The 24288-nt window shown below is 41.0% G+C and overlaps 6 protein-coding genes across 6 annotated transcripts; 1 reads left to right on the top strand and 5 right to left on the bottom strand.

Moving 5' to 3' along the window:
* Window positions 1-232: 232 nt before the first annotated feature.
* On the bottom strand, window positions 233-2830 carry PCOAH_00025760 (Uncharacterized protein; the record flags this gene model as incomplete). Its single annotated transcript, XM_020059381.1, has 1 exon — window positions 233-2830. The coding sequence occupies one exon, from the start codon at window positions 2828-2830 to the stop codon at window positions 233-235; it is 2598 nt and encodes an 865-aa protein (XP_019915162.1).
* A 799-nt stretch (window positions 2831-3629) lies between these two features.
* Window positions 3630-4083, bottom strand: PCOAH_00025770 (SICA antigen; the record flags this gene model as incomplete). The annotated part of the gene is made up of 2 exons (XM_020059382.1): window positions 3630-4007; window positions 4048-4083. The coding sequence occupies 2 exons, from the start codon at window positions 4081-4083 to the stop codon at window positions 3630-3632; spliced, it is 414 nt and encodes a 137-aa protein (XP_019914815.1).
* A 573-nt stretch (window positions 4084-4656) lies between these two features.
* Window positions 4657-10744, bottom strand: PCOAH_00025780 (SICA antigen; the record flags this gene model as incomplete). The annotated part of the gene is made up of 8 exons (XM_020059383.1): window positions 4657-4908; window positions 5366-5458; window positions 5637-6320; window positions 6485-7144; window positions 7286-7389; window positions 7526-8314; window positions 8827-9640; window positions 10064-10744. 8 exons carry the CDS (start codon window positions 10742-10744, stop codon window positions 4657-4659), a joined length of 4077 nt encoding a protein of 1358 aa, XP_019914892.1.
* Window positions 10745-13626: 2882 nt separating this feature from the next.
* Window positions 13627-14638, bottom strand: PCOAH_00025790 (GrpE protein-like protein; the record flags this gene model as incomplete). The annotated part of the gene is made up of 2 exons (XM_020059384.1): window positions 13627-13657; window positions 13794-14638. The coding sequence occupies 2 exons, from the start codon at window positions 14636-14638 to the stop codon at window positions 13627-13629; spliced, it is 876 nt and encodes a 291-aa protein (XP_019915022.1).
* Window positions 14639-16117: 1479 nt separating this feature from the next.
* On the bottom strand, window positions 16118-17280 carry PCOAH_00025800 (Uncharacterized protein; the record flags this gene model as incomplete). Its single annotated transcript, XM_020059385.1, has 3 exons — window positions 16118-16289; window positions 16454-16951; window positions 17090-17280. The coding sequence occupies 3 exons, from the start codon at window positions 17155-17157 to the stop codon at window positions 16118-16120; spliced, it is 738 nt and encodes a 245-aa protein (XP_019914814.1).
* A 2817-nt stretch (window positions 17281-20097) lies between these two features.
* Window positions 20098-23760, top strand: PCOAH_00025810 (Uncharacterized protein; the record flags this gene model as incomplete). Its single annotated transcript, XM_020059386.1, has 1 exon — window positions 20098-23760. The coding sequence occupies one exon, from the start codon at window positions 20098-20100 to the stop codon at window positions 23758-23760; it is 3663 nt and encodes a 1220-aa protein (XP_019915161.1).
* Window positions 23761-24288: the final 528 nt, after the last annotated feature.

Raw genomic sequence — 24288 nt, forward strand, 5'->3', positions numbered from 1 at the left:
TTTGTCTTTACCCATTTGTCGCTTCTGAAGTTCTCAAAGTGGTGTTCTACATTGCGTGAACTCGCTTATGTTCCGTACAGATGGGGAAGTGCTTAAGGGGGTGGATGGGCATACTTTGTTTCCCTGTTGTTATGCCCACAGGCCAGGGTGGCATCACCCAAAAACGCTTCCACGTACATGTGTGCTGCTTCACCCATAAGTCATTTCTATATATGATAACGTGCGCGTGTGGTTAACTGCCGCACCGTCGGTTCATCTCGTTAATATCCTCTTCCCGTTTTGTTTCACTCTGTGCCAAGAGCAGTTTAGTGTTCATTAGTTCCTGCACAAGGTTGGCAATTTTTTCTTCGTACTTTTCCACGTCGCCAGAGGACAAATTATCATTTGAGTCATTTCCCTTATGCGTTGCGCGCTCTTTGTTTTGTCCCCCGTCGGGAAATGGGGGAAGAAGTGAAATGATGTTTCCCCCGTGGGAGTGGGAATGGGCCTGTTCAGTTGTGTTTGCATCCCCATGGTTGCTCACCTTTTTGTGGCAACCACTGACCATTGTACCGGTTAATTCTTTAATAACGAGCTGCACGTTTTGCATGTCCTCCACCAACTTGTGAATCGTGCCTAACTCGTTCATCGTACCTAACCCATTCATGGTGCCTAATTCATTCGTTGTTTTATTTTCCTCACTTGAGGTTTTTTTCATTTTCGAATGAATAATTGTCCTTTCGTTGTTGTGCAAATCTGCGTGACCGTCATGTGGTGTTGTTACCCCTTCTCCATTTAACTTTGTTTTTAAAAGGCAGTCATGTTGCGATGAAAATTGTGCCTTCTGTAATTGATTGGCTAGTCTATTCGGTACGACGTTGCTGCCAAGGTTGGTATCCCGTGTGTCTATGCCTTCTCTCCAGTTACAATCTAACCCTTGGGAGGAGATCGCACCGACTGGATACGGAAGATTTTCCACTTCACCTCCTTTGGGAGGACCTCTCCCATTTACCAAGCGAAACAAAAAATTTTCTTCTTCCCGTATGGCGTACGAGTGAGGGCATGCAACATTGGTGGTATATCCGATGGGGAACTCCATACGTCCCAGATGTGTGCTCATTTGATCAGTTCCGTCTACCCCGTTTTTTTGTACCATGTGATGGTAGTTTCTGCCCCCCGAGGAGGGGAGGAGCCCCTTTGTATGCACCTCTTCCCTTCTTCGCGAAACGATACAACCATCATATGGATGACGCAACGGAGTGGCGTAACTTCCCACGCGGTGGTAGTCGTCCCATTCGTGAGTCGTTTGTGCACTGATGAGGAGGAGTAACTGTCGAAGTGCCATCATGGACGGTTCGAAAAGTTCACCTCGTTCAACAGAACGTTGCAATTCATTGTGTCCAAGTGTCCAGTTCGTGTTGTTTAACGCCCCACATGTAGGGTGAAAATTATTTTCCATTGGTGATTCTTCATTTGGTGGCGTCCCAACTTTGCAGTTTTTTTCTTCCATGTCGACGTGCATGTTGTAATTACTGGGATGGCTGCTTTGATCATTTTGTTCTTCTCGTGGATGGCATTCCACTTGCCTTTTCGCAGAGTTGATTCCCTTACGGTGGGGATGTTTCTTCAGTTTGTTAACCGAGTCGTATCGCTTGGTTGGCGTCTGCACTTGTGTACGCCTTGTTGTGTGCCCTCCCTCAGTTGCTTCTTCCTCACCGTTTTGTTGCAAAACGGATCTGTTTATACGTTGTATCATTTCTGCGTTTTTTATTGCCTTCTCCATATTTCGGATAACTGACTGTACTTCCAATGTTGAGTGATGAGTTTCTTTTTTGTTTTTCCTTCTGTTTATTTTTTTTTGAAGATGGTACATCTGCGTGTTTTTCTTACTGCAGCAGGGGGGGTTTTCACACTCGGTGTTTTTTTTCTCCCCATTTGTGTGTGCCATTGGGCCCCCCCTGGGTGGTTTCCCTTGCATAGTAACACCGTTCGCATTGGCCCCACTGGGTCGATGGTGCCAGCGCGGGCCATTCATTTGCCTTAACTTTTTTAGCGAACTATTTATGGACCTTTCTAACGCAGCAATGGAGTTATCGCACGAGTAAATGGAACGATCATATTGGGCACTTTTGCTACTCCAGTTGTTTTTTTCCTTCTCTGCGTTGGTTGTGCTGTCCTCCCATGTGTACGCCGTCACATTCATTTCTTCGCTGGAGAAGCTGCTCCCGTGCATGCTTCCATTGCCGCCTCCATCATCACTATCATTTTTGCTAGCGTCGTTCATCTCCCCACTGGAGGTCTCCCCACCGGGGGGCAGCGAACAACTGCGAGTGGCAAAGGTGGGGAATATGATCGCCCCACTGTCTACCGACGTTGCGGTGATGTCGTGTGCCCCTGCCCCCATGGTGCTGCCACAACGTACCTTCAAGTGAGCAGTTCCGCAGTTGAGCATATTTTTTAAAATGACAAAAGAGACATTATACAGTTGATTCGAAGTAGACACAAATTGACTGAAGTCAATTTTAGTCTTTCCTATCACGACATTTTTATTTCCACAAATTTTGTAAAAAATGAAAAAAAAAAATTTTTTTTTTTCCCAAATTTTTGTTTGTTTTTTTTTACAATATAGGGTGAGGTCCATCACCAGTGGATTTTTAAAATATGCTCGACCCTTGCGTAGCTGTGCCTGTTCACTCGAAGTTATGAATTTCGAGTTTCTCACCAACTCATATGCCACTTGGAGAATGTCGTTGTTGTCATTTTTTAATTCGATAAAATTTACCGAAATGTCGAATTTGTGTTTTTGCCTCTCACGGCGCGCGCGCCTGAACAACCTTTTAATTTTCCCCATTTATTTTATCCTCATGCCAGAGCGATTCTGTCTACTGCCTTTTCTTTTCTTTTCCTTTAAAATCGTCACTTCGACGGACTGATTAGCAATTTTGCCTGGATACAATTTCCTCTCCATGAATTGTACCATCATGTGCGCATAGGCGAACAAAAAAAAGAAAAAAAGGGGGGGCCACCAAGTGGAGGAGGAAGCACCCCCCCCTATGTGCATAATCCCCTCAGCATCCACAAAATTCAAAAAGGAACTTCTCAAATTTTCTTTTATTAAACAAATTAAAAGCTGGTTAATTTACACTAAAAAAAATAAAATAAAATAAAAAAACCTCCTGGTTACACGTTTACAAAAAAAGAGATTTATTAAATTTGACAAATACAAGAATGTTCAAAAATGCGGACACTCTCCTAAGGATGCCTATCATTTCTTAAGTGTGAGTATAATATAACGTGTGAAGTATAACACCGAACACCTTTTTTTCTGCTTTTTCAAATGTGTTGTAACAGACTGTCCAAATACAATTCCTTATCCACGATGTTTTCTTCCCTTTCACACTCCTCAAACACTAATCCAAGGATTAGCATCCACAATTTGGCTGCAAATTGCTTCTTCCTAAGAAAAGTGTTCTTAAGGAACCTGCTCCTTACAAGCATCAACCCTAAACCCGGAATTTGAACATTGAACCTGTTTCTTAGGAACATCAACATTAGGAACATCTTCCCTAAGAATATCTGTCTTAGGAACGAAGACTTTCTCCCTAAACCCGGAATCTAAACATTGAACCTATTCCTTAGGAACACCTTCCTTAAGTAACACCTTCCATTGGAACTTGTTCCTCTGGAACATTTTCCTCCTTTATAAATTCGGATCCCATAAATTCTTGAACCAAAATTTCAAAAAAGTCTTCCTTTGTCGAATGCAGTTCCACTTTTTGACATTCGTCTAAGACTTCTAAATGGATATCAATAATGGTACGTTGACCAACAGGACGTTTACCAACTTGTTTCTTCCTTCCTGTTGGAACAGATCTTGGTTGTTTTCGTTCCTTTACTAAGGTATATTCATGTGGACCATCTGCCTGGTCGCCCACATGACCAAGAGCTTGTTCTTCCAAGGGGGGAGGACCTGATACTTCATAAGCTCTTCTGTAACGTTTTCTTGCCTTATGAAGCATTCCAAAGTACTGCAAAAAAAAAAAAAAAAAAAAAAAAAAAGGGAAGAACATGATTCTTTAATAGGGATGCGAAATGTTCGTTCATGCAACAGTAATTACTACTTCAAACCCTAAAATGGGAAATCCTATATACACACCCTTAAAATGCGAAATCCTACGCACACACTCCCTAAAATGCGAAATACTACACACACCTTTAAATTTGAAATCCTACACAGACACCCTAAAATGCGAAATCCTACATGCCACTGATTTATTCACCTTTATTTATTTTTTTTTCTTTTTTTTAACTTCCTTTTTTTTCTTCTAATATTAACTTTTTTTTTTTTTTTTTTTTCGCTTCTTTTTTTTTTCTTTTTTTTCTCTTTTTTTCTGTTCTCTCTCTCTTTTTTTTTTTTTTTTTTTTTTTCGCTTCTTTTTTTTTTCTTTTTTTTCTCTTTTTCCTTCATTTTTTTTTCTTTTACCTTCAAAAGGAGATAACTCATAGCAGAAAGACCAATTAGAACAGGAATGGAAGGAAGGTATGGGGTAAGGAGTTCGGAAGGGTTGATATTATTACTAACTGATTGAAGTGGAGAAACAGAAGGGATGGCTCCGCCACCCTCACTCCCTGTACCACCTTTTCCAACTGTAGCAGCTGTTCCAGGTGATGATGGTGTTACTTTTTTTGTTGGTGCATGTACAACTGGACCTTGCCTTCCTGGTACAGAAGGTAATTCTGGTTTCTGGGGTACAACATCTGGTTCAGTAACGGCCTTTGGTTCAGTATCTTGTTGCGTACTATCACCATCAGGTGGACCACCAGGATTAAGAGCAGGAGTAGGAGCAGGGGAGGCTGTCTTGTGTACTTCATTTGCAGTTCCTGGAACAGCGGCGGGGGCATCAGGTGCTGTGGGTTGTGAACCCGAACCTAGGGAATGAATAAGAAGGGAGGAAGTGTTATTTCCATTACACTAAAGAGTAGCAGCATTGGGAATATTCTGTTAACCTAGGTGCACATCTTGTACTTTTCCCTTCTTCACTTTTCAATTGTGTATTATTTAATTTTTTATTTCCTACTTTTTAATTTTTTTACTCTTCACTTTTTTATTCCATATTTTTTAATTCCTAACTCTTCACTTTTTAATTCTTTAATTTTTTACTTTTTCAATTTTTACTTTCTAATTTTTTAATTTTTTACACCTCTTACTTTTTAATTTTTTCCTTTATTAATTTTTTACTTGTTTACTCTTTATTTTTTTACTTTTTAATTCTTTCAGTTTTTAATTCTTTCAGTTTTTAATTCTTTCACTTTTTTAATTATTAGATGCATGTTATAGGTGGCACACATTTCTTAAGAGTGCTTATTTTCTTTTTATTATTATTACCTGGAGAATGAGATGGCTCAGGTTGTTGAGCATTTGTTGTAGTACTTGTACCAGAGGGATGTGAATCTGAAGAATGAGGATCACTGTCTGTACCTGTAGAAAATGTTGGAGCATTTTCAGGACTCACAGAAGTAGAGACTGATTCTATTCTGCCGCTGCCCCATGCATTAAGTTCAATAGGATCCTTTGAAGGGATGGGACCCTCTCCTGTAATGGGAATATGTTCATCGTCGAGTGAAGGAAGTTTCTCACCTGCGTTAATAGGTTGTACATTTTCTACCGCCTCGGGCTTTTGATCTTTACCTGGTTTCGTAGTGGCAGGTTTCGTGGTACCGGCTGGTTTGGCAGCTACTGTTTCGCATATGTTATTTATTTCAGTCAGAGCTGGCTTTACTACTTGATCCCCGTTCTCATTTGGGTTCAGCATATCATCCAACTTCTTTTTTATATTATCTTTGTGATGTTCGCATTCTTTACCTGGTTTCTTATTCAACAGTGCTTCCTTCACGCTCAGTGTGCAACTTTTATAGTTCGTGTCCCTTTCACACTGTACACAATCATTACCATTAACCTTATCCTTACACCAAGTGTCCTTGTTATTATTTCCACTTTTAAACATTGATACTATTTTGTCTTCGTCCACGTCTGGACAAGTTGTTATTATTCTATCTGCATACGCATTCAGGAAGAGGCAGCCCACAGTTTGATAAAATATTCGATTATTTTTCTTCTGATTTTTGTAGTCATCCTTAGGATTTTCCTGAATGTTGTATATATACCTTAAACCTTTAGTAATGTATTGACATGCTTTTTTGTCTGGTTCTGTTGGTATTGCTTCACCATTTGTTCTGGTGAAGTTCTTACATAGGTGGTCGTCCGTTCCATCCTCTTTGGTCATAGCCTTAGACATTTCCCTCAATACCTTTCCAACGTCGTTCGCTCCCCAAAATGTACACTATGCAGGAAAGAGAAAAGAAGGGGAAGAGGAAATATACGTATATACTTAGAGTATGTGCACGATTTATGGTCGTCCCTCCCCCTCTCTTTTTGTCATATGTAGAATGCACACGGTCCGTTGACATGACTTTGAATATAGGGAACAATATATTGTTCCCTTACCCAATTTTGTTTGCTCGTTTCTGAATATATTCTGTCCTCGAACCATTTAACTGTAACACATTGGACACGTTGACATAAGGTATTATTATTTAGAGAATTTATAGCAGCTAGAGTTGTCTGTAGTTGGGTACCGTTCGTCCCATTGAGGAGCTTATTCACCCTGCCTTCTACCTTATCCTTTTTACTTTTCTTACTATCGTTAATTTCACAATTTTTAAAGTTAGGTTCCCTTGTGCACTGAACACAATTAGTATCACCCTTATTATTGCATATATCATTCCAAAGTTGTTTTCCGGCAGTGAAGGCGTGTGTCACACCTGCCTTTGGGGTACAAGGGGACTGTTGTTCTAATTTGTCGGCATATGCGTTCAATAAAACGCATTCCATAGTTCTCCAGAATAGTTGATTGTCCGAAGCTTTCCTTTCTTCCACCTGAAGGTTCTTCCCCTGTGTAATTTTAACTGGGTCCTTCTGAATGTTGTAAATATGCTTTAAACCTTTAACAATGTAATTACATGCCTTTTTGTTTGCTTCTAGCGATGCATTACCTGACACGGTAATGCTCTCGCACTCTTCTTCGTTGTTCTTGTCATCCGTGGTCATAGCATCAGATAGTTTCTTCAGTCTACTGTTGACGTCATTATTCCAAAATGTTCCTAGCTAATATGGGGATAGCAAGGAACATATATATGTGTACTTAGTGTATGGACAATATATATGCTTGTTGCCCGGCAATAATATGTATAGGGAACAATATCCTTCATACTGTCCCTGGCAAGAATAAACAGTAGTGATCCTTACCCAGTCAGGGAATGTTACATTATTTACTTCCCTGTTTGCTCTCCACCTTTCTGCTACACAGTCTGCACGTACACACAAGTCCGTCTTATCTGTACATTCCACAACTATAGGGAACGAAGAAACACAGAGTGAGTGTGGGAAGGAAGGAGTGTGAAGATGGAGATGTATGAAGGAGTGGTTACAAAATGATAGTAGAGTGGTGGAAAAGAGCAGATGTTGTGGACCCTCCTTTGTGTTTACCTTGTCCGGCTGCTGAGGTGGAGGGTGGGGGTAGTTGTTGTTGCTGCTGTTGTTGCATGACTTCATTCACTACTTCCGTAACAGTTCCCATAATATCCCCTAACTCCTTCTCTTCCTCCTCTATTCCTTCATCCACTCCTTTAACAAGACTCTTTAATTCTTTCATTACTCCCTCAATCTGACTTCTTCCACCATCTGTTCCCTCATCACTCCGTGAAACTTTATTGTACATGTCTGGGTGCGTCCAATACCTCCTTCTACTTTCATCACACCAATTCCTTCTATTTAATTCACCTAATTTACTACCCACAGTACTATTGCGCAATAATTTAGACACTTCATGCCCTATATCCGTATTACCCCTATATAGGTTAGAAATATTACCGTACTCACACTTCTCATAATTCTTCTCCCCTTTCCATTCCTTTTCCAAGTTTTCCACAGCTTCAAAGACATATTGCATAACACTCCTGGGGACACAAGATTCACCCATGTATGTCATCCATATTTTCAGTAAATCACAAATAGGAATAAACTTCCTCTTACACTTGGTATTACTGTTCTCCGGCTTATTCTGATTACCTTGGTTTGTTACCATCATTAAATTCTTTAACATTATTTTACAGAAGTACCCATATTTTTTGGCGTCAAATCTTGGATCATCCGCACCTTCCTCACATATAGCACTATATTTATCATACTTACTCCAATCATATTTCCCAGGCTCATACTGTTCGTCATCCTCTGCTGGATTATTAAAGAACTTTGTGAACCATTCCATAATACTATCTGAAAAAAAAAAGAACATGAAAAATAGCTATCTTTACATAGGTTACCTTCCCTATCAGACCTCCTTTTCCTCCTCCTTAGACACGTCCTTCTCTCCTTAGATCCCCTACCTTCCCTTTCTTAGACACTCCTTCCTTTCCTCCTTAGACCCTAAAACCAATTAACCCTTTCCTTCCTTAGACCCCTTTCCTTTCCTTCCTTAGACTCTCCTTAGACCTCCATTCCTTCCAACCCTAAAATTCCTTCCTTTCCTCTTCCTTAGACCTCCATTTCTTCCAACCCTAAAATTCCTTCCTTTCCTTCCTCCTTCCTTCTAACACCCTAAATACGAAATCCAACATCCACCCCCCTCCTTCCCCATTCACTTCCTTCCTTATACCCTACTTCCTTAGACCCATCTTTCCTGGTCCTTAGACCTTCCTTATTCATTATACAATTATTATTATTAATACTACTCTAAACACATGCATTCATGCCGATACAGCCATAGAAGTATAAAAGTTTTGTCTTACCTTCTTCTCCTTCCTCGAATCCATTGGTGTTGGAGGGAGAACATCCGCTTGCTCTTCTTCTTTCATCTTCTTTCTGTTTAAGTTTTTTCAACATGTCCCCTATAGCACTCTTTTTCCAATTTACATTATCTTCTTCTTTGTTTTCTTTTTCCTCCCCTGGGATGACTACTATTCCTAAGTCACTTAGGGTTTCCTCCCTATTTCCTTCTTTCTCCTTCCCTGTTGGACAACCATTCTTCCCCTCTCCCTTTATTGTGTGAAGTGGACTCTGTCCTGCTACTACTTCCCGGAAACCTTTTCCCTCATTCGCCTGTCTTGTATAACCATTTATCCAATTCTCTAATTCTTCCCATATTAGTTTTCCCCCTACTCCTATACTTGCATTATCTATTTCATCACATATTCCGCTTCTATTCTTAACGTTTCCTTCCTTCCTTTTATTTTCCATACTAATCTTAACTACTGGTGTTACTTTGTTCAACTTACAATGTGTTTTAAACATTCCCAACATAGTAACTTTACCTATTAGACATCTTAAATAATTCTGTAATCTTCTCTCTTTTGCCTTTTTCTCCCGTTCTCTTGGTACCCAATGCCATCTATTAATCCTATCGAACTTCTGATTCCATCCATCTATCCAGAGGGATATTTTAATTAACATTTTGCACAGCTCCTTACCTTGATTGTCCCCATGTAATATTTGTTTACGATTTCCATCTTCCCTGGCACACAATGTTTTCTCATCGTTCGCATCCTCCAGGACATTATTCATCATGTCATCGAACACTTTCCACAGGTCATCCCATATAAGTGTCTATAAAAGTGAATTAACGCAAGTACACATATATATGTGTGCCATATATTTTTTACTTCCTTCGTTAGACCCTTCCTTTCCTTATTCCTTCCTTAGACTCCCTTCTTCCTTAGACCTTTCCTTCCCTCCTCCTTAGACATTCCTTTTTCCTTCCTTCTAACCACTCTAACAACCTTCCTTCCACCCTACAACCCCTAACAATCTTCCTTCCACATACCACCCTTAACAATCTTCCTTCCACATACCACCCTTAACAATCTTCCTTCTAAACCCTTAAACCTTCCATCCACCACCTAACACAACGTTTCTTCCCTCCTTAGACATTCCTTTCTTAGACGAGCACACTGAACTCCTCCTTCCATTAAATATATTTTTTATATATTATCATGCAACTACTCCCCTCAAACATTTAATATTTATTACCTCAAATTCGTCCAATTGTGACGTGCCTCTTGCCATGATCCATAGATGTAATAATTTGGTTAGGAATTCATATGGTTTTGTTTTGTTGGTGGCTGACTTCGTTACTATTGGTCCTGTTTGTTTATATTCATGCCCTGTTGTTGCTACATTCGGAGGACCCAATGCTGATGGAGCAGTGTTCGGCTGTTGTGGACATGGTTTATTTGGTTTTGGTCCTCCCTTTATTAATTTCATAAGTTCAGTATTCTGTTCCATAGCCCCGCGAATATAGTTCAACGTCCTCTTTCCACTTATAACCATAGGTTCCAACATTCCATACTCGCATTCTGTACACTTAATCCCTGTGCTCAATGCTTCTCCCATGCTCTTTATTGCACCAAATGCAGCCTTTATGGCTCTGCCTGCTTCGCAGTGTGCAGAATGATACAAGAATGACCACATATTCATTACTGCACATCGTACATAATCCTTAATATCTTCATCAATCATTCCCCTTCCGCATTGAACTCTGCTTACTGTCCCTATTTCCCATAAGTTACTTAAAATATACGCACACTCCTCTTCCTCCTCGTGTGTCATTACTACTCCCTGTTTAATCATGTCGTGGCATCCAGCACGAGCAATGCCCATATCGCCCTTCTTCATCATTTCCTTTGACATTCGATCAATTAAAGTCTTCATTCTTATAGCTAATTGCGTCTGTAAATTAGAATAATACATTTGTATATATTCTTTGTGTATACTTTATATTTATTATTATCAGAATAAAGTAACCTAATCTGAAACAAGGACATATGAGTACTTTGTGCCCAGTTCATACTGTATTCCTATACCTCCCGCACGCCACTGTCCTCCCATTGAAAATTTTTCTCTTCCATCCATCTACTCTTCAATTCGCCAAATACTTTATCCTTATCCTCTGAAGCCATTTTTTTTTTACCACATTATTAAATGGAATCGTTACATATCATATGAAACAAACATTTCATCAAATGATACATACTGTGCACACTTTCCATTTCCCATTATTCGTATCATCATTTTATGACTGAATCCTTCCAAACATATGAAGATCCTGTCCCTTTTTTTTCTTCCTTCTTCCTTTTCCCTTCATTTAAAATATTTCTGTATTTTCGGAAAAAATGATACTCCTGTATTCAGCACATGCATCCTTTACATTTTTTGAACCAAAAAAAAAAAAAAAAAAAAAAAAGTAAGAAAGGAATTACCACCCATATTCCCTTCTTTCTTCTTTAATTTCTATCCTTTTTTCCTTTTATTCCTTTTCCTCTGAGAAAAAAGGAGAAGCAACCTTCCCTATGCATTGCATTCTTCTTAGAGGAAATACAAAATAACCTTCCTCACACACTGTATTCTCCTAAAAAAAAAAGAAGAACAATTTTTGAATGCACTTTCCAAATTTTTAAGAAAAGGGAGTAGCAATCTTCCCCTTCTCCTTCCCTTCCTATATACATTACATTGTTCTAAGAAAAAGGGAGAAGCAGTCTTCCTCTCCTTTCTTATACATTGCATTTTTCGCAACAAGGGAAACGAGAGAGGAATTACTCAATTTCTTTCTTTTTTTCTTTTTTTCTTCTTTACTTCTTATCTTCAATTTCTTTTTTTTCTTCCTTATTCTTTTTTTTTCTTCATCTAGGGAAATTTTTTTTTTTTTTTTTTTTTTTGTTCTGTTCTTTTTGTTCTGTTCTTTTTGTTCTGTTTTTTTTCTTCCTTTTCTTTTTTAGAACAATGCACTGTATTGGGCAGGAGGGGAGGTTATTCCCCCTTTTTTTTTTTTTTTTTTTTCCTTAACTTACTTTTATATATTTAAAAAAAAGAAGAGAAAACAACCTTCCTTTCCTTCCTATATAAAATGAATTTCACATATGTACCTTCCTACATTCCACGAAAAAAGCGAAAAGAAAGGAATTACCTACCTCCGTCTTTTCTCCTCCTTTCCTTGCTTTCTTTTAAAATTCCTCTTTCCATTTTTTTTTTTTTTCTTTCAAAAAGATAGAAACCTTACTTCCTCTATGCCCTACATACACTACATTCTTTTATCGAAAGGAAGAACAGGAAATACCCACTTTTTATTTCTTTTCTCTCACTTTTTTTTTATATTAATTCTATTCTTCTTCTTTTCCTTTTAATTTTTCCTTTTTTTTCATAACTTCCTTCCCTTTTATTTATTTAAAAAAAAAAAAGAATGGAGAAGCAAACTTCCTTGTGCCTTCCATCTATGCTGCTTATTAATTTTTTTAACCATATATTAAGGCGCAGTTCTTAGCTATGTGGTATATAGGTGAAGGAAATAGGGGACGGACGATAAGAACCTGACAGATGGAGGAGGGGTGGTGCATCGTTCTTACGGAAAAAAGGACGATGAATGCTCCCATGATAGGTCTTCCTATCGGGGGAGTGCTTCAAAATTTTAAATTTCCCTTTTTACGTTTTACCCTATTTCTTTTTTTATTTCATTTTGTGTTTGTTCCCCACCGGGAGGAAAAAAAAATCAATGCGGCGTTATTGTGCATCTAAGCACGTAGACACATGCGTGGTTTACAACACCACGTGGTCATCGGAGCAGAATGCATCGCCACGCATGTATCTACCTGTTCAGATGCGCAATGACGTTGTTCCTAAGAGCCCATGTGGCGTGATGGATAGAGCACATGTATCTACGTGCCGAGTTGTGGTGCGGAAAAACAAGCACACATTTTCTAATCGAAAGAAAGTCTAATTTGATTTTTTTTTTCAAAAATTGTGGGGTAACGTTCGTTCCTACGCACAGGTGCGGAAAAATATGGCTCACTTTTTATGTTCCACTTTTAACATCTTATCATTATTTGCAAAAATGAAAAAAAAATTGGTTCCCCCCCTGGGTGAGAGAGAATCGAGCGTACCAGTGAATGCACTTCACTGTGTGCGCGTGAAAAAAATGTTAATCAATTGGTCTACATGGAGTTGGGCCGCCTCCAAATTTCTCTTCTTACCTTTTTCCCTGTTCACTTGTTCATTGTGCTCCCGACTCCTTGGATTCCGTTTCTTCCTTCTTGGCATCCGCCTTTCCCACTTCACTCGAGGTGGTACTACCCACTTTTGCCTTTTGCGTAGACTGCGTTCCCGCTCTGTCCAACTTACCCTTTCGAACGCCATTCTTATAAGCCAAAGTTCTCTCCGCAAAAATGGTACACCACTTGTTCTCGATTCCTTCTATGGTAGTTGTCCACGTGTTCAGAAAGTTCATTAAAGAGTAAACAATACGTACCTGTTTGCACACCTTTTGTGATTGCCTGGTTTGGTGCAATCGAGCGGGGCGAGGGTGGCACGACTATGCGCCTTGCGTAGAAAAAAAAAAAATTCTTGATATGCTGGCTTGAAAGTGAATTCATCACGCTCGCTAAGATTGCGGTGAACGGTCTTTACAGAGTGGTTGCCCAATCCCGTGTAAGAGACCCCTCCGAACGGTACACCTTCTTAACTGCGGAGAGCACACATCAAGCAAACGTGATACCGCAGCAGCGGGGTGAGAGATACCCCCATGGAGAGACCTTCTAAAGGGCTCAATTCTTAACAACTCCGACCTTGGCAGCTCTGCGAGGGGAAGGAAAATGGGATGGGCGTAAAAATATGTAATCATCGAATGGGGGGCACACAGGGAAGCGGCTCTGGTAAGCCCACTCCTTAACAGGATCGGTAAGATGTCACCGACGATCACAACCAGGTGTACCTCAAAATGCGGTCCTTTATCTTGTAGCCCTGCTGCACAACAGTCGCGACAGTCCCCTTCTCCTTAGTGCTGTCATTAATTTCGAAGAGAGCCTCGTGGAAGAGGGGGTTGAATTTCTCATTAATCGGGTCATATTTATCAATACCATATTTATTAAAAATATTATGTAGTATAGTCTCCGTCATTTGTATGCCTTTGTATATGTTGTTTATTTCTTCATTCTGTTTGAGCGATTCTTCGTTGATGTTTTTAATAGCTAGGGATAAATTATCTGCAACGTCCAGGAGGGATTTTGCAAAATTACTGATGCAGTATAGCTTGCTATTTTCGATTTCCTTTACATATCTGTGTCTTAAATTTTCATTTTCTGCCAATACGGACAGATACTTTTCTTTTAATATTTTATTGTCCACTATTTTTTCTTCTATGTCTCTTTTTGTTTTCCTAATTTCGTTAATTAAATCTGCTTTGTTCAGTTTTTCGTAGTTCATTTCCTTCATTTGTTCTTTGTTCTCCTCAGCACCCTCCGCGCGTTTGCCTTGCTGGTCGAACTGGCCGTGTTGCCCGTCTTGGCCTTTTTCACCATTTTCGTCATTCTTCCTATTTCCCTCAATTTGGTCACTTCCGCTGCTTCCATTTTGTGCTTCCATGCCTTTGCTGGCGCCACCGTCAGACATGCCCGCCTTGCTAGTGAAAAGGCGCCCCTGAACCACCTTCCCGCTTATCTCATTTGGGGAAACGCTGGCGAAGTAGTACCTCCTAAATGCCGCTCTCTGCATCGCGCACGCATTCAGGGGGGACCTACAACTTACCCCCCTCCTTAAAAGAAAATGTGCATACTTCATACTGGGGAATGATTGGAAGGTAGGATATGCTTTCTGCAAACTGTTCCTTAAAACGTTCGCAAAAGAAATTCTGACTGTTCATAAAAAATTTGCGAAGAAAATTCGGCGAATTGCAACTGGATGGCAGAATATTCTGAACGAGCTAGCTATTTTTTTTTTTTTTTAAAAAAGGGTCAGGTGATTTTTTCCCTCGTGGCTATTCGTTAAAAACCTCTATAACGTACAACAACGCTGAACTCCTTTCTGCGCAATTGCACGACAGGGTTGGGGAAGGATGAGAAATACTGAAGTGGCCAAACGGGGGAGCAGCAAAAACAGTGTAGGAACCATATAGGGGGGCAAGTGCACGGCATTTTTTTTTTCGAGCAAATACTTCTATCACCTTTTTGAAACCCTTGCATGGAAAAAAAAAAAAAAAAAAAAGGGGGAAAGCACTCGCTGCTTAATTGTGTATTCATGGGGAATATAACAACTGGGGAACATCACCCCGAATGATGCACCCCCAATTTTTGAGGTGACGACGAAAAGGTGTTCTCTAAAACTGTTTTGCAACTACTATGAAGGAATACCCACGATGATGCCTTCCACCGTAAATTTTCCTGTGCACCATTACAGCGGTGTATAACTCTATGCCAGTCAAACCAACACACATAAACGCTCTCTTGGGGGTACCACGTTTTATATAGCCAACTTCAGCAACGTCTGCGTTTGTTGCCTTGTCGAAATTCTCCCCACTCGCGGTGTCACCTCGGATAAGCCATAAACAACACACGTGGGGGAAGAAAAAAAGGAAAGATTCACTACTTGCTGAAACTTTAACGGTGGGATATGCAACGGGTAAAGTCTACACAGGTGGGTCATCTCTTCTTGTCCATGCCGCTTCCCCTTTTACCACTTGCACAGTGACAATAAGGAGGACTACTCCAGACATACACGTTTCGTTTCTCCACAAGGGGGTGAAGGGAATGCATAATTTTTTTTTTTTTTTTTTACCTGAGCCACGACTGGCAGGTAATAACCAGCTATACGTACAAACTTAAATTCGCGGGTAACGTTTACTACCGCGACTACTGTTTTTTGGGGGACGCGCAACTGTACGCGACACCGGTGGTGAAAGAAGCATGCGTTGTGAAGAATTAACACACGCGCAGAGAGGACAAAAAAAAAAAAAAAAAAAATCATTTGGAGGGGAAATTAGGAAAATAGAAATGATGAGAATGGTTTTCCACTTAATTATGCAAATAAAAAAATAAATAGCATCGTCTTAATTAGAACTACACAAACTTCTCCAGGTGGATCGTTTGAGTCCGAGGCTTTGCAAATTGGGACTCGGTCTGAAGGAAATACCTACCAATGGCAGATATGCGATGCGCTCAAATTATTCTTCATAAAGAGGGTCATACGATAGGAGGACCCTCAAATGAATTGAACATGGAACAGAATATTCCTTGAAAATTGCCCCGATGGGTTCTCCCCCCCTTAGAGGGATTTCAAAACAATGGAGGCCAACTTATTATTTTGCTTAATTTCGTCCTTGACTAAGCGCTTCTCACACTTTTGCTTCATTATGGCGTTATTCTTCACCTTCATTTTTTTTTCCTTTTTCAGTTTTTTGTCGTGTCGCCCAAAGGTCGAGGAGGAGATTTGGGCCCTGCAGGGGTTGCAAGAAAAAAATGGAATAGTAATGAAAATGGCCGTTGCACAGTTCGTAAAAACCATGTAACAGAAGTATCACGTTGGGAGATGGCCCATCATCTGATACGTGTGAGTAACTAAGCAGCCTGTTGGGGCACTGGTATGTACCCCCTTTCTTACGTTTTTAAATTGTCTATTAGATGATCCCTCTTCTTCTTCTGGCGAGCAATGTACTTAATGTCCTCCGTGGATATACCCTCCTGGTGAAATTTATTCTTCATTTCTCTCATCTTCTGTTTCATTTTTTTAATTTCCTTTTCCTCCTCCATTCTCTCAAAAGGATCCTCATATATGTTGTCACTGGGTTTGTACTCATGAACGAAGTTTGCATTATCTTCATTTATTTTTATTTGCTTTTTCTGAAATCGTCTGACCCATCCTTTGGTATTGTTGTCGTAAATTAGTCCACTTTTATTCTTTTTCATCAATTTTTTTTTCGCAAAGTTTTCCCATTTTGTGTTTTTTTTTTCTTTGGGGATTCTGGAGTACCTAGGTATGTTGAAGTGGTTCGTTTTGGTCATCTGGTATGCGGGGTCTCCAAAGTCGTCCTTTCCGCTCTTTAGGGCCTCCATGCACTGGACAATGTGCTGCAGGTTTTCTTGCGCTTTGGATTTTATGCTGCGTTGGGAAGGGGGGAAAAATATGGTGTCTCATGTGAAGGGGGTGGAGCGTAATGACCACATTGGAGCCAGTTCAACACGTTTATGGCGGCTCTCCGTAACTGCCGCCACGCAACTGCATCTTCCCGCGCCTTACTCATTTTCCGAGGCGATTATGGAGTTGTCATAGGCCAACAGGTGCTGGGAGCAAAATTCTATACTCATTTTGTGGTTCCTTAAGGGCGAAAAATATGGTTAGCAGAATTCAGATATAAGAAATAACAAAAAAAAGGGAAATGAACCAAGTAGGAGGATGTTACCGCGCGAATGTAGCAAATGTTATTCTTATATATATATATATATATTTCTTTTTTTTCCAAAAGGGTAGCCGAAACAGCAGGGGAATAAAAAAAAAAAAAAAAAAAAAAAAGGCGGAACGGCGTGGTCACAGGTGGAACGTAACGCAACGGGGCAGATTTTGCATCCCCCACGGGCCTACGTACATATGCAGTAATTCACGTTGCGTAGAAGTATATAACGTATTACGCTTTTGTATGATGATTACATTTTGCGCCTTTTCCCTTTTTTTTTTTTTCAAGCGCAGGATCTTTTCTGTTGCGTAATTGGTTATACATTTGTATTGTCACCGGAGGCAGGGCGCTTTTTTATGGAGCCGCCACATCTGGGGAGAGTTACATTTTTTTTCGCTTAGGGGTACACGTGGACCATCAAAGAAGCCTCCTCCTTTTTGCAGTTCCCCTTTTTGCAGTTCCCCTTTTTGCCATTCCTCAAAAGAATGTTACCCTGTCGCATGATGCATTCGATTCAGCCAAGTAAAATGGTTGGTCTTCTTCCGCTTTGCTCGCTTTGATGGGGAGAAAACCAAAGGTAGCACATCCGTTAAGGACAATATTGGTAAAGTGAAAACAAAAAAAGGGGTTCCCTTTACGAGAGAGGGTGATGCGTCCTCTCAGGGGGTAGCTACGAGCACGCGTCATACCCATCGTGGTACCGTTGACCTTAACTATAACCGTAACTGTGTGCAATCCCGTGAGGAGGGTCTCTTTCCACGTTGCTCTTTCGCCTAGTGCCACACTATATGCATGTTGTGATGTATGCGTGTTACATTTGGATTGGTCCCCCATATGTGCAGGAATCTCTGCACAGAACGGACGGGTTTAAGGGAATTAATTTTCCCTTCCCCATCCCGCCTGCCTGGTACCTTTTGTGCACTTCACCGTAACATAATTCATTTGATGAGTTCCTCAGAGGGGCAATAAAATCTTTGAGCTGATTAACCGGTACGCCAACCCGCGGCTACACCCCTCAAACATTGCAACTTTTTATTAAGCCCAAAGGATGCACAATTCTTGCTTACCTCATCTGACAACGTTACAAATTCGCATCATTTGGGGAAACCATTTAACAGGAGGGATTCGTCCCCCACATCCCATTTATGGACACCTTCGAAAGGCGTGCACAAATAGGCGTGCAACATGCGTGGGGAGTTTCTCCTTCCGGACAGCGAAAGGTGTTAATATCTGTTTTGTTATGGCGGAACAGAATAGGGGGGCAAAAATTGTGCAAAGGTGTGTACCGCACGGGTTTAGGCGAATGTTGCTCTAAGCTACGAAATGACCCGCAACTGACTGACTGACTGAATGAATGGGAGGATTAATAAAAGGACCAAATGCGGGACTGCCCAATTGAGACCCCCCTTAGGAAACGTGTTTGCACAGAGCTGACTCATTCTTAAAAATGCTTTTCCACTTCGAAATCAATTTAGTAGCAAAAAAAAAAAGTTCAGAAAGGGGCGAAAATATGCAAACACGGGGTGCAATGTGTCGTTTAGCACCTGAGTCTGCTGAGCCCCTACTTCCGACAATTACAACCCCTTCAGTGGTGCAATAATACGCCATGCATGCGGGCTAACAAACATGTGCACATATATAAGTGCTTACCATTTTCCTTGCCCGACGCAGTTGTGCGTGTATTTAATTTATATATCAAACTACTAAGTAGCAGGGTAGGAGTGTCAGGTACGTCAAGCATTGCCTGGCATATTTTTTGAAAGAATTCAACTCCACCCACTCACGTAAGGCATGCAACATACTGTGCGTGTGAACTTGCGTTTCATATGTTAACCCGTTCGCTTAATTTGTTCTGTTCACGGCGGAGGGACAATATTTTATTTTATTCCTGGTTAAAAATATCGCTGTATTAGTTTCCTTTTTTTCCCCCCCGCACCTGCTGAACTCCACCCTTTTTCTTCGCGGAGGAATTATCCATCGCTGAGCAAAAAAGGACGTGTATTTTGTTCACCCCCTGAGCAATGGCCCACCTGGTATGGTATTGACATTTTTAAACCCTTAGCAAATTGCAAAGTCGACAGAAGAATACAAGGCAAAAGTGATTAACACTTCGTTGGCGAACAGAAAATTCCCCCTTCCATATTTGCATCAACGAATGTATAGCAAAGGAAGCTTTGTGTGTGCATCTATCTGTAAGTTTATTGCAATATTGTAACAATTTTTTTTTTTTTTTGCGCCAATCTTGGCAAACCCAAAAAACTAATGAACCTTTCACAAAAGGTCGGAATTATAATACACGCGTGCTTGCGCGAACGTGAGGTTACCACGCAGTGCATGCCGCACGGTTTATTATTTCACATGTACTAACCCCCTTCTATGTGTGTAAAAAAGAAATACTTTTCACGGCCAGGAGGAATATCTCTTGCGCATTTCACCTGAACTGTTCAGGTAAAAATAAGTATTAAGCAGCATAAAAAAGTTAAAAAAAAAAAAAAAAAAAAAAAAAAAAAAATAGTTGTTTATATCACACGCTTCGCCTTATTCACATAAATATGCTTGCGCATACATGTTAATTTTTTTTTTTTTGACTTGCACATGTATAATTGGTGATGATTTTATGAAAATCTAGCAAAATTGAATTCGAAGCTACGAAAAGAGTAGGGAAAATAAAAGGGGGAGAAAAAAAGGAAAAGAAGAAAAACATATCAATCTGGTTATCCAAACAATACGATACAATTTTGTTAAAGGTAACCACCGAGCTGAGGAAAAAAAAAAAAAAAAAAAACTCCTCTTTGTTTTACCTTGCGGAGAAGAAAAAGAAGCACATCATCCTCTAAACCATCTGACCAACATAATGCAAACGAAAAAGAAGAAGGAAAGCACCAAAGGAAGAGCCATATACCATAAAAGCGCTTTGAAAAAAAATGCAGTGCCAACAAAGAAGAACTCACAAAAAAATGTAAGACACATTGATAAGTTAAAAAGTTTGAGTGAAATAAATAATGAAGGAAAGAAAAGCATCCTTAAGAAGGGCATTGAAAAGGTTAAAGAAATAGCAAATTTTTTAAACAAAACAGCGAATAAAAACTCCATGAGGGGGAAAAAAAACAGCAACAGGGACAACAATCGGGGCACCGTACTCAGGTTTAATGAGCCAAACAGAAATAAAAGCTTCACCGACAAGGAGAAGAAGGAGCATAACTATGGCCGTGGTCCAAGTAAGGAGGATACCCACCCAAGGGGAAGAACTACTAACACAAAGGTAACACACAATAGAAGCGGACGAACAAACGAAAGGAAAGTTTCCTCCATAGGGAACTTCCTGCTACAGGACGACGTGAGGGAGGAAGAAAGCTTATCCGCCTTGCTCGAAGGATTAAGTAAAGGACGAATAGGAAGTAGTGAAGAAGAAGAACAAAGTAGCGAGGAAGTGGAAAGCAGCGAAGTAGTAAGTAGCGAAGTAGAAAGTAGCGAAATAGTAAGTAGCGAAATAGTAAGTAGCGAAATAGTAAGTAGCGAAGAAGAAGCAATTAGCAGTGAAAACGCGCTCGACAGTAAGGGAAGCATGCGAAACAGCAGAGGCACTCCGAGCAGTGGTGAAAGGAGCACCAAGGGCCACCCCGGGCAGGCGAAGACTGAAGATCAGAAAGGCGCAAAAAGTGACAATAGTGCGAAAATTGGAAAAATTGGAAAAATTGGGAAAAACATGACGAAGGAAGAAAAGGTGAAAGAAGCAAATGTGGCACATTCAAAAAAGCACGATGGAAGTCCAAAAAATAAAAATAAAAAGGACCACATCGTAATTGACGACAGTAACATTTACATCGTGATAGACGATCTGAATGAAAACCTAAACGACAAAAATGCAATAATAAATAAACTAAACATTACAAATGATACGTATAATTTTTTAGTAAATAGCAAGAATGAAATGAGAAGAGAAAAGCGAAGGAACGGTAGTTATTCCTTCATGGGAGATTCTCACCCTGTTAGCGACTGGGGCGTGGATGTGGAATCGCTCGAGGGGATAGACGTCGATGCAGAGGAGGAGGAGGACTTCTCCGATGAAGGGGATGACGACGATGTGGAAGAAGTGGACTATAATAACGGCAACGATGATGACTCCTACGACGACGATGATGACAAGAGCGTGTCGATACGGGGCATCGGGGAGGATTCCACGAATGATGAAGTGGAAGATTTAGAGTTTAACGAAATTTACGAGTCCCTTAAAATGGAAACGGAATACCTGCACGCGTTAGAGGAATCCAAGGAGGAGGAAGCGCTACCCGAGGGGGAGCAGGTAGGGGATAATATCGAGGTGACCTCCAAGAAGGAGGACAAAACGGACCAGGTGGACCAAATGAAAGACGAAAAACACGACAAAGGTGCGATTAACTACCAGGTAGACGTACCCCAACTGAAGGAAAGCAAGCCGGCCGCCTCAGACAACCCCGAGGAAGACGCCCCTTTGGTGAACAAAGGCAACATCGAAATGAACGATGAGGGGTGTAGGAAGTCTGACGAAGAGTCTATATCCAATCCGTTTGAGGGTAAAAGGAAGAACTGTATCATGGAGTGGAAGGAGGTGCAGCCAAAATGGGAAGAAGCGCTGCTGGAGGACAAGTCAGATCAAGTAGGGGAACATTGGAGCGAAGCGTCAGTAATACCCATAATACCAGTAGTGCCTGTACTACCCGTGATGCCCCTAGAGGAAGGTTTAGAGGAATTGCGTAACTTGCAGGAAATACACGACCTACGCGAACTGGAGGAGATGTCAGAGCAGGAAGAAGCAGAGGCGGAAAGTAGAAAAAGGAGGAAAAAAATGGACGACAAGGGAAAAAGAGAAAAGCTAAAATTTAACAACCAAAAGGAAAGAAGGAGTAGCAAAAGCGACGAACTAGACAGACTATATAAACAGATCAACAAAAAAGGTACGAACATTCAGGGAGAGGTGTTAGAGGAAGTTTCAGACGAAGAGGACGAATTGAACTCTGCACAGTACAGTAAGATTGTAAAGCTAATATCCATTTCGAAGAATTTTTCTAAATACAACATGAGTATAGACCTTACGGAGGACGACGAAGGGGTAGAACTCTCCAACGTAGGTTATACCTTCAAAGAAAGGGGAAAAAACTTGGACAATGCAGGTAAAAACAGAAGCAAGGAAAAGACAGTCCTACTTCCATTGCGGATAGAAGGTTTGGAAGTGAGTCCGATTGACAAGAGGGAAATAAAAAAAACGAGCTTGAAAGATATGAAAAGGAGAGACGAATCAGAACAGAGGAAAGAAGAAAAAAAAACAAAACTGAAGAGGAAATATAGCAACGAGGGGGTAGGCAGTGATTTAAAAACGGGTAAACAGGGTAGCCATAAAAATGCCAACCTGAAGGAACCCACCCAAGGGAAGGAGGAAGATCTGAAAAGCGGCGTGCACCGAAAAGTAGGTGAACCCTCCAAGGGTGCCGGTACTCCAAGCAGTAAAAGGAAAAATGTGCAGGAAGGTGAGGAAGAAAATGTAACCAAAAAGATAAAGAAGGACGAAGGAATGGATACTGCGGCAGAGGGGAACGAAGAGGTAGAAGAACGAGCGGGTGAAGGCGCACCAATGAGCGAGCAGCAAAATGTGAGCGAAGAACCCTCGATTGTCGGAGAAAAGGGGGAGAAGGAAGAAGAGAAGGCACAAACAGGGGAAGCCAAGTCAGACCATGCAGAGGATGTAGGAATGAAGGAAGAAGCCGAGTCTTTTGGAGACATGGCAGAGGAAGACGCCGAAGTGAATGCTGTACTGAAGAAACTTATAGAACAGGGCACCGGGGCGGGGGAAGAGGAGGAGGTCACAGTGGAGGGAGCGGAACTGGAAGAAAAGGAAGTGTTCGAGGAGGTTATGGAAAAAGGAGAGGAGAATGAGGACGGGGTTGTCGAAAAGAAAGGAGACGTTAACATTGACGGTAAGGGGAACGGAATTGAAGAAGAAAAGACCGAGTCGGATAAATTCCAAGAAGTAGCTGAAGAGGTGTACGAAGAGCTGGAGGAAGCAACGAAGGAAGAGGAGTATAAGGAGGTGGAAGAGGCGGAAGATGTAGACGAGGTAGAAGCGGTAGACGAGCTAGACGAGGTGAAAGAACAGGAAAGTCAAAAGGACATATACACGGAAGGAGTAGTGAACAAAGAGGATGTCCCTGCCACCGAGGGGATGCACAGCGATGAGGAAAGTGACCCACAAGAAAAGGAGGATAAAAGTAAACTAAGCGAAAGTGCGAATGAAATTCTTGTCGAGGAGAGTAGCAAACAGTATGAAGTACCTAACAACCATAGCAATGACAACAGATCGACCAACTCCGACTACACAGATTTGAATGTGTCCTCGAGGAAAGTATCTTATAAAGATGCAGAGGGTTACGAACTGGACAAGGAGAGCTCGCTAAAAACGTTGGAAGCATTTAGCGGCGGGGAACGCCTAGAAATGGGGACGGAGGAATGTGATGAGAACCCAAGCATGTTGGGAAAACCTTAAATGAGTTCCTTCGATAATTTCCCCTGCCGCGCTCGCCATTTCGCTTTTTAATTTTTCCCCACCGCCGAGTACCTCTGACCCCTTGTCATTATTAAGGTAGGAGAATCAATGCGCATGGCGCAGCAGCTGCCCACAGGAGTTGTGAATACAGGTGTGCCCCAGGGTGAAACCCCTGATCGAGCATCTATACGGATACGTGCATGTGATGTGTAGATGCACAGCTGAATCATTTCCCTCCTGAATTTTTAAAATTTTAAAAATTTTAAAAACCCCCCTGCTGCGCGATACGCCGGCTGTATTATTTACCACCCTAAAATGTAGTGTTCTTTTTTTTTTATTCATTCCTTTTTTCCACATGAACATTGCGTCCGTGCCTCAAATTAAAACTTGTTTAAATGTTTCGTCGCGTGAAAAAATATCAGCGCTTTACCTTTCGGGTGGAGGATAGTTCGTCCGTGGACAGCCACCAAAAATTTCTGTCCCCCCCGCTTCTTATTTCCCTACACAGAGGTGGGGGTTACTTAACCA

The sequence above is a fragment of the Plasmodium coatneyi genome, chromosome 9 (genome assembly GCF_001680005.1).
Source record: "Plasmodium coatneyi strain Hackeri chromosome 9, complete sequence".
NCBI classification, from domain to species: domain Eukaryota; phylum Apicomplexa; class Aconoidasida; order Haemosporida; family Plasmodiidae; genus Plasmodium; species Plasmodium coatneyi.